This window comes from Pelodiscus sinensis, chromosome 28 (genome assembly GCF_049634645.1).
Source record: "Pelodiscus sinensis isolate JC-2024 chromosome 28, ASM4963464v1, whole genome shotgun sequence".
Taxonomy (NCBI): domain Eukaryota; kingdom Metazoa; phylum Chordata; order Testudines; family Trionychidae; genus Pelodiscus; species Pelodiscus sinensis.
This window is the reverse complement of record NC_134738.1, coordinates 3,437,205-3,453,178: the sequence shown is the minus strand read 5'-3', so window position 1 is coordinate 3,453,178 and position 15,974 is coordinate 3,437,205. Positions and strand designations below refer to the sequence as shown.

Sequence of the window (15,974 nt, the reverse complement as noted above, 5' to 3'; positions counted from 1 at the left end):
TGACCTAGGAATGGCGATTCCCGCCATTGCTTTCACATCTCCATGGGATTCTGCATCTTCTGCCTTCCTCCCTTTGCAATGGGAGACTCTTACTGTGTCCAGGAATTGCCGAAATTATGCCCCAGATTTAACTCCCATCGGAATTAAGTGACCTAATAGCTTTGAGGAGCTGTCTCAGAAATGTATCTGAGAGTCCGTCTGTCTCCAACTCCTTTGTTCAAGAACTGCTCCTAAATGGTAAGAACTAGGACCCCAAATTTGGTATTCAGCTTCCTTTTATTCTAACTTAAAGCAAGGTCAGGATTTGGTTGTGCCAGGACAATAGGATGTGCCTGGAATGGGATTGTTTTCCTTAACGTGCAAAGGGAGGGGGCTGATCAGCCTGGCCCTCAGGTAGACGCTGGTAGGCAGGGTGTGCAGCCCCTCCTGGCTGATGGACAGGATCCGTGCCCCCCCCCCCCACACACTCTGGGCCAGCCCTGGGGAAAATCCAGCAGGTGACCTGTGCAGTCCTCTGCCCTGGAGAGAAGCAAGTGGGCAGCCTGTGTGGCCCCTGCTGCCCCAGGCCAGCCTTGGCAAGAAGCCAGCAGGTGGGGTGTTCCCCCCCCCCCCCATCCCAGGGCAGTCCCATTATCCAGGCAATGCTGGATAAGTCTTTTGGTTGTGTCATGTTGGTGTTTCAGCTCTGCTAGGCCAGGTCTTAGCCTTTGTTATGAAATGGCCTTTGTCTTGTATCATTCTTGACAGGGTTAAAGTTGATGTTTTTGCACTGGGGCAGTTTTCAAACTGGGAGAGGTATATAGACAGCATAGGTTTTAGTCAAATTGATTTTCAAATTGTAGTCTGTAGAACTACATGTTGGTCCATTGAAAGCTGATTAGTCACATGATTCTGGCTCTTCTCATTTAAGTAGCACTAATAGAAGCAAAACTGCAGTAAGTATTTTCCAAATATCTTTCTGTATAAACAATTGCTTTAGTTGTCACAGGGATGTTAGCAGATTGTTAATGCTGGATTGACTCTGGATGATCAAGAATGGAAAGGGAAGTGTGCAAATGACAATCTTAATATAGAAGAACTTCAGGGTTACAGACACCTCTGGAATGAAGGTTGTGTGTAGCTCTGAAATATTTGTAACTGATCAAAATGCTACAGGTCTTTCAATAGTTTATAACTGAATATTGACTTATCTTGTCAAATCTATTTTAAACCTTCCCTTTATTTTTAGTAACTTATATTTACCTTTTGTGTGCATGTGTCTTTTTTGTCTCTGCTTCCTGAATGCATACTTCTGGTTCCAAATGAGGTGTGCAGTTGACCAGTCTGTTCACAACTCTGGAATATCTAAAATTAAGTTCTGAACTGAGATGCAGTTTGCATTATGAAATGGGTTAAGAACCCTGGTTCTCATTTCTTGTTCTTTCAATATTCTTGATGCACACATCTCAGAAGCCCGAGCAGATGTTTGAATAACAAAATCCTGTATTACACCTGTAAAACAGCATGTGTCTTTTAAAAGAATATCAAAACAAGGGAATGGTTCTGGCAATTCCGGAAAATCAAAATACACCCAGAAGCATTCACTGTATACATTTACCATCTTATGCTAACGTCTTGACAGCTTGCCCGAGGGATGTGGGGTCAAACCAGGTAAGCACTTGCATAGAAAAAACTCATAAGATATATTCATGATGTTTCAGGAATTTCAACAGGTAGCATTCTCTATACTGAATCACTATTATTCTCAGATGCTAGGGGTGCTGTGCTATGGCAGATGCCACACAATTTTTGCCAGGGAACTAGATACTAGTACAATGCAAATGAAAATTATTAAGCCTCCCGTTATTCCTAGAGGAAAGGAAGATATCAATAATACTCATTCCATTTCCATGGTGTACTGTGTTGGAATAAAATGCATTCATTTATTAGCATACTTCATTAAGTTAGCACAGGAAGTCAAGATGACTGCTGTAGCCAAATGAAACTGTAGGGGGAGTTTAAAGGAAGCAAAATGTAATTTCTTGAGTGATAATTTTGCAAGGGCATAAAAACAACCCTGCTGGTAAATGGAGGAATAAATTGCTCATACACAGGGTGGGAGAGCAGTGGTAGCAGCACCTTTGTCTGGCTTCACCCTGGGAAAAAAAACCAGCCATTGCTTGCCTCTCTTTTGGATGCTATTAACTATATTGAATTAACTAATTTAGCAAAACCAGGGGACTGCATGGGCCCTATTGTTACATAACTGTAGACCCTAGCTAGCTGCTTAGTGGTCTAAGCATAGGGATTGTATAACATCAAGACTTCCACTTGTCCTTGAATGGAAACCACAAGCACAAATAATTTGAGGTCCAACTGAACCCATCATCCTCTCTGGATAGCAACCACATCTTCAAACACCTTAATTGATTTTTCAGAGGAGGTGTCAAGTCAAAAGGGAGGTGCTGCAACTCAGCAGGCGCAGTTGAACATCTGATCTAAGCTTTATCGATTTCTATGATGTGTGCTCTTTTCAGACAAAATCGAAGCCAGCCAGATGTAGCAAAGTTCCAGCCTGCTCTGCCTTCCTATCTGCCAATACTCTGGCTAGCATTGTATGACGAGAAACTCTCCCATGAAAGCTCATGATACTGTGTATATATATAATTTGTTACTCTCTAAGGTGCTACAGGACTACTTGTTTTTTTTTAAAGTTACAGAGTAACAAGGCTAGCGCTCTGAGACCCCAATGGGAGAATATGAAACATGCAAGGACTGGGGTTTGTCCCGAAATCCTTGTCCCATATTTCCTTTTCCTGTGCTGTGGATAATAGCTGTGCCCACGTTCTCCCTCTGCAGTAGCAATGGCACAGCCAAGACCGGACTATCCTCCGTCTGCAGGAGCCAGCCTCCAGCACTGGGGCAGGACGCGGAAGGTCCCCATTCATCCCCCGTGAGCCCTGAGACAGAACCAACCAAGCACCGTCCGGCCGCCTCTGGCTTATGCAACACTCAGAGCCGGTTACAGCCACCCCCAAAGAGCAGCCGCCTTCCCATCAGCGGCCAGGCTTTCCACTATCAAGCGCGTCACTGTCTTTGACCCAATCCCATTCCGACCCCTTCAGGGCACCAATCCGAGTCCTTTTATTTCTTTGCATCATCGCTATTTACAACCAATCACAGGCCTGTTAAGTATTTGCTCCTCCCCTCTCTGGAACCCCTCCCTCATCTCGGCGTCACATCGGGAGCCCGCCAATCATTCCGAGGCCGGTACATTCCGCGCCGTGTGATAGGCGCTGCTCCAGCCAATGGGGGGGTAAAGCTGACGGCCTGGGGAATCTATATAAGGAGTTGTCACCGTCCGGCTTGTCGCCCGCGCGAACCAACGGCTCCGCGTGTCCGTTGAGCTGCCCGCCGACACTCAGCCGCGCCATGGCAACCGTGCTGTGCCCGCGCCTGCTGCTCCGAGCCCTCAGCCGGGCGGGACGCGACCCCCGGGGCTGCTGCTGCGTCTCGAGCGCCCGTCGGCTGCACCTCACCGCGCCCAGGTAGGAAGGGACCCCGGGGGCAGGAGAGAGACATCCGCCATGAGGGCGGGCAGGGCTCCCTGGGAGGAGGTGGGGATCACTCGGGGGGGGGGGGGAGAGAGCGAGCGAGCGGGAGTCCTTGGGTGGGGTCACTGGGGGGGAGAGCGGTGGGGGGGTCACTGGGGGGGGAGAGCGAGCGGGAATCTTTGGGGGGGTCACTGGGGGGGAGAGCGAGCGGGAGTGCCTGGGAGGGGGAGTGCCTGGGAGGGGGTGGGGGGGGGAGAGCGAGCGGGAGTGCCTGGGAGGGGGTGGGGGGGGGGAGAGCGGGGGGGAGTGCCTGGGAGGGGGTGGGGGGGGGAGAGCGAGCGGGAGTGCCTGGGAGGGGGTGGGGGGGGGGAGAGCGAGCGGGAGTGCCTGGGAGGGGGTGGGGGGGGGGGAGAGCGAGCGGGAGTGCCTGGGAGGGGGTGGGGGGGGGGGAGAGCGAGCGGGAGTGCCTGGGAGGGGGTGGGGGGGGGGGGGAGAGCGAGCGGGAGTGCCTGGGAGGGGGTTGGGGGGGGAGAGCGAGCGGGAGTGCCTGGGGGAGGTTGGGGGGGTTCTGTATCTCTGCAGGGGTGGGGAGGTGCCCTGAGGGGGAAAGGCAGAGGTGGGAGTCCCTATGTGTGTGGGGGGGGGGGGGAGTGTGAAGAATTGTACTCTGGGGGAAAAGGCGGAGGTGGGGGGGTCATGAGGAAGAGTGCTTTGTGGGGGAAAGTTGGAAGTCCCTGTAGGAGGGGAGGGGGGTGCCCTGTGGGGGAAGGTGGAGGGGGAGTTCACTGGGGGGAAGCCCAGATAGGTGTGGAAGCCTGAGGGGGTGTCCAGCGAGAGGGGGAGAGAATGAGCCCTCTTCTGGGCTTTCCTGCAATCTAGACTCGGAGTCTCTAAATTAGAGGGGAAATGGGCAATGTAGAGCCCAGAGCGGTGCTTCTGGGAAGCCAGAGTGCAGAAGGGAGATCTCTTTAGTGTCTGAGAAATGAGACATTTTTCTGGTGAAAAAGCAATGAGAAGAAACTGAGTCTGGGTGGAGAGACAGTGGAGCCACTCAGCCAGGGGCAAAGCCATCCTAGGCATCCCTGTCCCAGGCTAATCATAAATATGAAGTAGCTTATGGATGCATCACTGAACACACGGAGAAGCCTGAAGCATGCAGTTACTATGGGGATTGCAACCCCAAACCTGTGCAGATGATGGGTGCAGTGGGTATAAAACACCAAACACTGGAAAGCTGGGTTGAAGGCAGAGATTGGATGCTGGGGGGGGGGGGGAGGGATTAAACCCAAGAATTGTAAATATTGTTGTCGGGCAGGTACTTGTATCTACCCAAAGAGAAACTCCAGCTTTCCTATTGTACAGTTGTGATGCCTGTAAAGTGCAACATTACTGAAATGAATGGGAGCCTCGTCTCTGCTGGCCTGTTTGCTTTGGTTGAGGACTCCCAGTGGTAGCTAGCAGATCTGCAGGCTGATGAAATCCTTTTCTGAACTTGCATGAAACAGCTGCTTCTGCTGCTCAAAATCCAGGGCACACCCTGACTTTGTTGCAGGCAAAGCACTAGCTGCCCCTCTGGTCTCCCTTAGTAATTGGATCCATCACTATCTTGTAAGATCCCTGGCATGGCTGTGGGGCACTGGTGTAACTGAGTTAAATGTAATTCTGTGCAGTGGGGAGAGAATGCATTTTATGGGGTTGAAGACTTAATTAGTACCAAGGAAAAAAATCTAAAAGGAGTTGGAGGAAATTTTCTTACAAATCATAAGTATTTTCCGTTCCTCTGAAAACCATTCTCTCAGCAAGGGAGGTGCTTTAGATACTATGTTTGTCTGCAGATCTGAGAATCTACTTCATGATAGTTTTTAGAGTCCACCCTACAGAGTTATTAGGATTAATTAGATCAGCCAGGAAAATTTACAAACTCAACCATAAACTCACATGGTCTCACCTTGATGAGAAATCTTAAGTGATTTTTGATGTCTAAGTTGTGATAGGAATGTAGCAGTTTGCAAGTGTGAATTAATTGTGCATATTTTAAGTAAAATGGTAAGTATTAAGTAAATTATAGGTATGTGAGGTAGGAACCAAACATTTCTTTCTTATACAGTTTCCAACTTTGAATGTTCCATCATTTCCCAAAACAACAAGAAATGTATTTTTGTCCTTCCTTTTTCTGTGGTTTCTGTTATCACGCAGGAGATACATTATGCTACAGTACTTACGTCAGTCTAGTTTTGAGAACTTTCCATTGCTCCTCCCCTTTCTGGAACTCATACAGAAAATTGTGGCTATATGCTGTAACTGGGCAAAACTGCCATCCAGTGGGATGGTGCTGACTCAAATGTCTTAGAATTGTTCCAGCCTTGCTTAAGATGTAAAGTGACTAACTTGTTTTTTTCCAGACTTTCACCTTTTATTCACCCTTAAACTCTTTAGTAAATCCCAGGGCTTGACTCTTAGAGGAGTATCTGGGTGGTAAGTGGGAGGGTGGTTAATGCTCATTTCCAGTGGATATACAGCTACATTTTTAGGCCTGTATTCAGGATTTTTTGGGGTGTGTGCTTTTTTGAAAAATGTGGACTGCAAGGATGTGAATGCATCCCCCCCCCCATTCCCCATGGTCCCTCTGGTAAGTGGGGAAATCAGCCCCAGCCCCCCCCCGGGGGGGGGGGTGCAGAGCATGAAGGAGGGAGGCTCAGGTAGCATGTCACTCCTGCCTTCCCCTGGCTGGCGGGACCATGGGGGTGGGGGATGCTTTTTCGCTCTTTGCACCTCCCCTTGCTTACCGGCTGATTATGGTCTTGGAAGTGAATTTAAAAATTATTCCATAGATGCCAATTTATGTAAGTGCAGTCAGTCTGGTTCCTAATGTACAAAGCTTAAGACAGGTGGTCAAATATATTGGGGGGCTGGAGCTTCTGTGCACCTCCTACAGCTAGTCCTATCTCTTCTTGCGCTTATACCCTGCCTTCCCCCTTTTGTTCAAGACTAATATCTAGTCAAGGCATTATGTAATGAAAAGCTGCTGCCAGGATTTTGCCTTGGCATTTCTGTAGACTCACTGGCAAGTGATACATTGAAGCTCTGATTGAAACTTGATTCTTTTATGAATTTCTGGCTCTGTGTGTAGTAGCAGAGTATTTGGAAGTGCAACAAGCTATCATTTTGTGACTTAGTGTATGTGTGATGAGTTTAGCTCTGCAATTAAAAAAATTAGCATCTCTTATAGGGATGGTAGATTTAAGAATGTTAAAATGCAATTATCTGGCTAATCATTTAGTCAGTACAATTTGTTTAGTTAATTTGTATTGACTATGCTGTTAGTCAATACGCAGCATTCTACAGAGCCACAGCAGGGGTAAACGAAATTGGTGAGTAGCTTTTCAGTTAGTTGGCAGCTGTGTAACCTCTTCAGCTAGTAGTAGTTGTCAGCTTTCCCTACTGTTTGGTTATCCAGTGTCCTGGAATGCATTGGCAGTAGCTGTGTATTCCTGATACCAATATAGACCAGGAATGTATGTAGGGAGTTTTTTAATATGACTCAAATGTCAAAGATAACACTTGTATTTTATTCTCTCTGCTTCAGCAAAATTTCATATATCGATCAAATGTCAGTAGAGCTGTACTCGACACTGATATTAGTTTTTAACTTACTTGCATAGTTAGAGAATTAAAACAAGCTTAAGAATATTTGTTGACAACATACTAAGAACAACAAACTTCAGTGGAAAGAGGTTAATAAAAATGCTAAATCTGAATAAAGGGAAACAAGATTACCTTTCACAGTTATGTACATTATTCCAAATATGCTGTTTTTATAAGGAATTAATAAAGACTTTAATGTGTACAAATTATCCACTTTAAAAGATCCAAGTGTTAAACTGAAGAGGTTAAAAATGATTCAGCAGAACTTGTCTGTAGTGTAATTCCATTTATAATGAAGCAAATTTAAAGTCTCATTTGTTCCAACGAATTTTGGTTATAGTGAAAATTGCTATCGTGAAATTGTCCTTTGTATTTGGGGAGGGGAAGGGGATTATTTAGCTATATGAATTTTATTTGCTTGATTGCTAATTTAGAATGTAAAATGTGATTTTTTTCCAATGTACAAGCAGGCAGGTTCGGCTCAACATTTTGGCACCTGCGGCAGGGAGCTCAGGGATGCCCCCATGCCTTCTCGCTTGGGCCAAAACGTTGAACGGTTTCAATTCTCTGGGTCCTAGTGGCACCACCCCACAGTCTAGTACCTGAGGCAGCCGCCTCAGTTCACCTCATGGTAAGGCCAGCCCTGCCAGCAGGCTTTCCAGGAGACCAATACATGAACCTTTTCAAATTACATGAACTGGCAGCAAATGTAAAGCAAATTGGCCTATAGATTGTCTTCAAATTTCATTGCTTCTCAGAGGAAAATTGCAAAATGGAATAAAATTTATTGGCTTTAGTATGCATGATTTATCTATTTTATTTTGTTGCTAGCAGCAGGATACCTAGCTAGACAGAATTGATATAGTCGCCTGTTGTAATAAGTTTTATACGAATGTTAAGTATGGAATATAATTTGTGCATAGGTTTATTCAATGCAGCAGCAACTGGTATAATATACATTAGCTGGATTTCTTGACTGTAAAACATTGAGGTGAAGCTTGGGTAGAAAACTCAGTATGAGTGAATGTTTTTAAAAAAGCTTCCCTGCTTTGATAATGTTTCCTCATTTCCTCCTCTTCCCCCACTCCTCCCCCCCCCCCCCCCCCCCCAGAAGTGATGCAGTTGTAATTTCTGGAAGAAAACTGGCTCGGCAGATCAGACAGGAAGCCCGACATGAGGTTGAGCAATGGGTGGCAGCTGGTAACAAGAGACCCCATCTCAGTGTGATTCTAGTTGGAGAAAATCCTGCGAGTCACTCCTATGTGCTTAATAAAACCAAAGCAGCTGCTGATGTAGGTATGTTCTTGCACCTGTCTCTGATTGTTTGGACACTTAACAATGAGTATCTACCTCCAACCTTAATTTAAGTTGGGCTTCTCATATACTGGATGAGGCTACACAATTCTCAGATTGCTGCCTATGTAGACTCTTATCAATTTAGCTTAGTAGTGGCTATAGTGCACCTCCCATATCAATCAGTGTCTGCCTTCATCTAACAATGGGGTACAGCCCTGAATGTGATATTCCATCGTTATCCAAGTGATAGGCCAAGAAGGAATATTGTGGCTTGCATCTTGCTATTTGAATGTAAGATATTTGAGTTTACAGTATGTAACGGAATATTTGAGATTTTTACGCTTGTCAATAGAGATTATTTCTGTGGTATACAAATCCGCATGAATGAGAATTGGTTTCCAGACCTAATCTACATTTGACCCTCTCCAATAACAGTGTTTTTCATGATGCTATAGGAATCAGCAGTGAAACAATCCTGAAGCCAGCCTCCATCACGGAAGAGGAACTACTTGATTTAATTAGCAAGCTAAATAATGATACCAGTGTGGATGGCCTACTAGTGCAGTTACCCTTACCTGGTGAGTTGGTGGGATTTTTGAGGAGACCTTAATGTGTTTGCATTTTTACCTAGGCAACTTTTGATGTCTTGCATATTGAAGGATTAAGTTACAGTATGACTCTGCCTTAACCTGTTGTGACATTGCTTTTTTGGTTGCTTTTGTGTGTGAAGTGCATGAAGGAATTGGCATTCTGCCATGCTGCTGTTTAATGAAGAGAAGTTGATGTGTTGACTTTGTAGTTTGTAGTAGCCATTGAATGTGTGCATAAAGTTGACATGGGTGTGGGATATGGGACTGTCATGTACACAAGTGCAATCTAGGCAGTCTAAAAATACCATTTCCAAATTTAAAGGGATATTTTCTGGTCTTTGGGGGTGGACCCAAGCTTTCACATGAAAATTCTTTTTCCTTCATTGCAACACATATTGAATGCATAGGGTTTAAATGTAAAGTCTTTAATAGTTACTTCCCTGTTTTTATTCAAGAAACTTTGGAAAGGCTGTCAAATTCACAGAGGTAATAGAACCTCTTGAGATTGCAATAGAAATATTTACATGTGAATATCTGGGAGGTGGGTTACCTTGGGGTACCCGAAAGTTTGCTATGCTGCTTTAGAGCAGGCTTATCGTTTTTCACTACCCAGGGATGCGTGGAAGAATGTGCTGTGTAAGTCTGTAGAGGCTGAAGTGATCATTTTCAACCAATTACAATTTCTTCAGCTGACAATTTCTTCACCTTTTTTCAGAGCATATTGATGAGCGAAAGATCTGCAATGCTGTGACCCCAGAGAAAGATGTTGATGGCTTTCACGTGGTGAATGTGGGACGTATGTGTCTGGATCAATACTCAATGCTGCCAGCTACGCCTTGGGGTGTATGGGAAATCATCAAGAGAACTGGTACGGGTACAAAGAGCAACATCCAAGTGCTGTTCATTTTTATTGCAGTGTATATTTAAAAGTGAGTTTTAATTTTTTCCAATCCCATAGGAATCCCAACCTTGGGGAAGAATGTGGTAGTGGCTGGTAGATCAAAGAATGTTGGAATGCCCATTGCAATGTTACTGCATACTGATGGCAGACACGAGCGCCCAGGAGGTAACAACTCTTCCAGATTGTTCTGTGTTTTTATCAGAGTTTGCAGGCTAGTCACAGTGAGTCACTAAGATGAGAGACTCAGAGAAACCCAAATGCTGTAAAATGTAATAATGATCAGTAGGTGGTTCTGTTTCCATGATTACTGGATCTCTGCTGCTCATTGTAGAAAGAGTGGTCCTATGTGCTGCAGGTCCTGCCCACTTGCAGATAAAGCGCCCATGGCACTTGTAAGGGTAAACCCATTAACTGTATTGTCCTTGAGGAAATACGTGGCACATGCTTACTGCTGATTCCTCCTCTCTATCAGTAAGATGATCTCATCTCACTTAGCAAGGTGTGACCCTACACACTGAACTCATGATCTTCACAGATTGTAAAGTCATCAGAGTGAGTGAAAAGCCAGCATTTTTCCTATCAAAACCTGAATAAATGCTCACTGTGACTAATCTTGCAGGTGACGCAACAGTAACAATATCACACCGCTACACTCCTAAGGAACAGCTCAAGCAGCACACAATTCTGGCTGATATTGTGGTAGCAGCAGCAGGTAAGACCATTCCTCTTTGCTCTAAAGGCAAGGCTCCCAGAAGGGTGAAATTGTTGTAATGATGCTGCTTTAAGAGAGTGCCTTAAGGTCTTGCAGTGTCTTCCATATTCAGTCTTTGTACTGTGTGTTTTGTGAGGCTGGAGCGACTGGAGGGAGTTGATTCCAGATGGCAGCTGGCTTGGATTGAAGTAGTTTAGGGACCCCTACAGCTCTCCTACATGGCAGAGCTGTTGCAGCCCCCCAGGTTTCTTTTTGAATAAACATGGAAGAATCATTTTCTAATACAGTAAACTTCCGATAATCCGGCACCTTTAGGACCCAGGGGATGCTGGATTATCAAATATGCCAGACTATCGGGGGGGGGGGGGGCTATGATGGGTCTGGGGGGAATGGAGGGGCGGCGCTGCAGGACCAACCCTGCAGCACCCCAGCTGCTTTGCCCCGGGTGTCCCCAAGTCAGCTGCTGCTGAAACTGACCAGCGGCTGACTCAGGGAAGCCTTGGGCAGAGCAGCTCCAATTGTCCGGCTGCCTGGAGCACTTCCGGGTTCCAGGTGGTGCCGGACAACTTGCGTTTTACTGTAAAATGACTTGACTATTCCCAGATGTATCTGCCTAAAAGGGCAGCCATACATACTTGCTAATTAAATTGATGCAATCAAATTGAGAAATCATAGTGGGGAAAATCTTTAAGGGTAGAGACCTGTTTACTTAAAGCAAGTGAATTGTTGATGCTGGAGAGTCAGGTTGAGCTGTAGTGTCAATGTTCTGTTATGTATCATGCAGTAGTTTATGTACTGCTACCTAATTAGATCCAGGTGCAGCTCTGATTGTGACTCGTGTTTCTGCTTATCTCTTCTCCTTTCATGTTTAATACAATCATGAATAGTAGATGTACAGAGGATGTTGGATGTGCTAGGGAAACATTTGGTGGCAGTCCACTCTACAAGTATGGGACCATCAGCAAAACTTCGGCATAAGGGGGTGGGGACCATGAGGAGAAAAGGGTTGGGTGAACAAAAAAGACTAGAACAAAAGGACTGTCATGTAAAGAGAAAAGATGATAGTGAAAACTCAAAAGGGTGTAACTGCTGAAGTTGGAAGCACACAAGGAATTTCATTTTAAGTTGCATGTTTTTAATGTAGATCTGTAGCATAATATCAGGGGAAAAAACAAATGCAGCAGAGGTCATTCAGTGGCAATGTTACTAAAGCCAAATAGCAGTCACTAAAGAATAAACTATTTTTCTTTAGGATACTTATGACTTTAAATTACATCTTAAATGTCTGTTAGAACCTGATAAGCATGGCTCTACACCCACACTTCTGGCCCTGATAGCTGTGGACTCTACATGCTCTGGCAGGACTGCCTTCTGTCACTAAAATGGAAAGTTTTCTCCATTTCACTTGTTCCTTGATGCAGTGTTGCATTGCTTTCACTTAATGACTTTGGGACATTTGCCTTGAGTTAGTAATAATATAGAAGAACTGGTTATGTAAATATAATTGAAATTTCGCTCTTGGAAGTGCTTACTTTTTAGAAAATAAGCTTTTGGCTCTACAGTTACTTTGGAGTAAGTAATTTTTTCCTACTATTTCCATTTTTTTCTTGAAAATTACTTATAATTCAATAAACTTGGACATAATAAGGGACTTGAAAACAAATCAAACTGTTGATCGTTAATCCATAAAATGGAGTAGAAGAACTAGGTGTCTTGTAAAATGCTTTTCATAGGGAAAGACTCTATTTGGCTTGTGGTGGTAATGAAGGATGGCTTGGATGGATATCCATGTTCCCTCTCTTTATTTATTCTGCACATGACTGAAAATATTGTGTACCAAGGCATGTGCAGCCATGCTACCACAGGTAGAGCCAGCAGCATGTGTATCTGGGTGCTCTCTTAATCCACTGAGTAGCACCTGAATTGCTCCTGGATGGTTGCCCAAGCACAGTTTACAGGGAATGCTGCTAGGCATACTTACATTTCGGTTTTAAGAATCTGCTTTTCTGTCTCTTGACAGTGGGTTTGACTAGATTTACAGATATGAATTTTGCTCAGTAGCAGCTCAGTATGGCGTAATAGATTGGTGTGTTTTTAAATTTCAGGTATTCCTAATCTGATCACAGCTGATATGATTAAAGAAGGAGCAGCAGTTATTGATGTTGGGATAAACCGAGTACAGGATCCTGTTACTGCCAAATCAAAACTAGTTGGAGATGTGGATTTTGAAGGTAGAAAGGCTGCTTTTTTAATTGATAGCTTTGAATGTTAAATATCTTGGATATTTAGAAGGGCAGAGAAACCCCACTCCTGTGACTGACATTGAGAAGTTCTCTTACGTTGTAGAGCAGATAATGAATCTGACCTCATACCGTAGTTGAGAAATAAGTGACAGGAATGGTGCTTCCTGTTTTACTGTAGTTAAACCATGGACCACAGAGCAATTGCTCTGCCAGACATCTGTAATTTTCAGTCACTTGATCCAACTCCCATTTTCACAGATGCACAGAGAAACCTTTCTTTTACTGCTTCACCTAATAGTATGCAGGATTACTACTTACCAGTGACTTGCTGTGCCTCTGAGATTAGACACCTTATTACATGTTTTGATCATGCAACCAAACTGTGTTGTGAGTTGCATGTAAAATTAGGCTGAGATACTCATGCTGTCAATGACTGTCCCAGAAAAGGTGTAGGATGGCATGTGCTCAGACTGAAGCTCTTCTTAGATGAAGCTCTTCTTAGATCAACTCAACACTGGGAATGGGGCTTTTACAGATAGTCTTTGCTGATTTTGAATTACTCTAAACTAGACTTCAATCTTAATAAGAACTAGGTTACATGTTCATAACGAACTTTTGCATTTTTCATTCCAATGTAGCCTTTTATGACTTGTATTTGTTTAATGCAGCTTTTGCAAGCCTGTTTTATAAATGTTGTGGTACCCTTCTTAGTTCTAACTTTCCTTCTTCCAGGTGTAAAGAAGAAAGCAAGTTACATTACTCCAGTCCCTGGTGGAGTTGGGCCCATGACAGTTGCTATGCTGATGAAGAATACAATTATTGCAGCAAAGAAATTGCTGAAACCTAAAGAGCTTGAAGCCTTAACTGCTTAATGGTGGACTTACGACTTTTAAAATAACATTCCAAATCAACTCCAAAAACAGGCCGATAGAAATGCAATATTTTTATTTATTGTATAAAAGTGAATTCAATGACATTGAAGTTTAAATATTTATTTAAAGCATCAGTATACAATCATTTGTATACAAAGGCTTTAAACATCTAAACACCTGGGTCACTCCATCTCTGCTTCGTTTGTAATGATTCCCAACAAACTAGTTACAGTCTAAAGCTTGAAGGATGGAGAAAATCAGCTGCAAGTGATTTTTATGCTATAACATTGTAGCTTATACAGGAAAGATGGTAGAAGAAGGTGCATGAAGCTAACAAATTTGAAATCCTCTGAAAGGTTACGTATATCATTCCACAGTGAAAGATGTTCGGCAAGGTGAAGTGTTTTCATAGGTCCTCAAATCTGACCACACTTATCTCATTGTTTACTAGTATAGTAGGACACAAGATTGTGCAAAATAGTATCAGGTGTTTAGCTCAAGTTATTTTTCTACAAAAAGTTACTTGGAAAAGCTGCCGAGTGTTCTTTGAAACCTATGTAAGTCTCTAACTTCGCATCTAGCTAGCATTACTCTTACAAGACCTCTTAGCAGGTTTCAAACAGGTGGAAATCTAGACAATTTTCCGAGCTACTGGGTATGCAGATAGACCAATATTCAGTACTGGGGCACAATTTGGTTTTCTATTTTTCTTTAGCCAAAGGAAAGAGGGAGAAGTTGGCTTTTCATTGGGACATGTGATATTTTCCTGGATTACATTGTGAGTCATGGAAATGCTTAATGAATAACCCAAGTAACTGATTAAAAATATTGGGGAAAAAATAATTGCTTGGTCTCTTAGAGTAAGTAACAGTCCATCTTTTGAACATATAGCCTGCCAGGTAGGATGCGCTGTGTTGGATAAGTTATCAGGTATTACTCAAAAGCTACTTTTAAACTTACTGCTCTTCTGTCATACCCCAGCTCTTAGGAAGTTGGTAGCTTTTTTTCCACACAGCTGACTCACTTCTCTTTGGTTCTGGTCAGACACAGCCATTACAGCTCATGGTTTGGCTGTCTAGTTTGACTTAGCCATTTCAATTTATGCTGGTCAAATTCACTTCTAGTTTTGTCAGAAGCGGAATGCATGCTGAACAAAGCAGTCTGATACTTTATTTTTTGGTAAGGTGATCGCTTTCATCTTTGTTTGAGTACAAGAGCCAGCTGTAGTTGGAGCTGCTGCAGCAGAAGTCAAGTGTAGTTAAATTCAGTTTCTGTTGCTTCTGTGAGCATTACACCAAAATTTCCAGAAAAGCTTCTTTAATGCCATCACTACAGAAGGGACTCTTAGCTTACCACTCCACTAAAGATAGTAAGCGTTAACTAAGATACAGAATGCTATCTAAGATACAGAGAATGGATTTAGGTTTTTCTAGTCATGAGGCTTTGCCCTAGAAACACCAAAGTGCCCTAGAAAGTAGTTTGGAAACAAAACCTGTTGTTTTTGCTACATCTGAAAGAGGGGAAGAGACCTTCATTGTGAGCAAAAAACTCTGCTGCCTTACCTGTTGGAACAGGGATTACTTCCAAGAACTGCAAGCTAGTGTGCTGCTGCATCCAGGAAACACTAGTGTCACCTGGATTTCATCATCTTCTCCACTAGACTGGTCTTCTCAAAAGAGCATCCCAACAACTTGCTTTGAGTGAAATCCTGGCAGTCGAGATCTACGTTTATCATGAACACATTACACCTGAAGAAGATTTAATGATTTATTGGATTAATGAAATATAAAATAGCTACTGTATTTCGTAGCTAAGTAGTCTGCAAGTCTGGTATGCTTCAAATCACCTTGCATATACAAAAAAGTGTAAACAGCATGTGACATTGCATGGGCTTAACAACTGATACTGTACTTTAATAGTGTCCTTGATTTAAAAGTCATTCTTGTGCTACATGGAAACTTAACTGAGTCGTCAAAGCTTTTTCAATTTGCTTTGTACATTGAAACTGCATGGACATTGCATAAAGTAGATTAACCTTTTAAAAAGTAATTAAGGTTGTAAGCCTATCATGGGTTAGCTACCACAGACAAGATTGATTATAAAATAAACTAGAAAATATACAGAACCACCTTCAAGTTCAAATACTTTTTACATTAACATGTAATTAAGTGGTTGTCACTTA

At 43.4% G+C, this 15,974-nt stretch overlaps 1 protein-coding gene across 2 annotated transcripts; it reads left to right on the top strand.

The window, feature by feature from the left end:
• Positions 1 to 3,332: 3,332 nt before the first annotated feature.
• On the top strand, positions 3,333 to 15,917 carry MTHFD2 (methylenetetrahydrofolate dehydrogenase (NADP+ dependent) 2, methenyltetrahydrofolate cyclohydrolase). 2 transcript variants are annotated; one of them, XM_075911069.1, is made up of 8 exons: positions 3,333 to 3,527; positions 8,293 to 8,474; positions 8,930 to 9,052; positions 9,780 to 9,932; positions 10,023 to 10,130; positions 10,585 to 10,677; positions 12,783 to 12,908; positions 13,653 to 15,917. In XM_075911069.1, exons 1-8 carry the CDS (start codon positions 3,412 to 3,414, stop codon positions 13,790 to 13,792), a joined length of 1,041 nt encoding a protein of 346 aa, XP_075767184.1. In that variant the 5' UTR covers positions 3,333 to 3,411; the 3' UTR covers positions 13,793 to 15,917. The 2 variants fall into 2 exon arrangements, with proteins under 2 accessions (XP_075767184.1, XP_075767183.1); XM_075911068.1 differs by having other exon boundaries at positions 3,334 to 3,527; positions 8,290 to 8,474.
• The last annotated feature ends 57 nt before the right edge of the window (positions 15,918 to 15,974 follow it).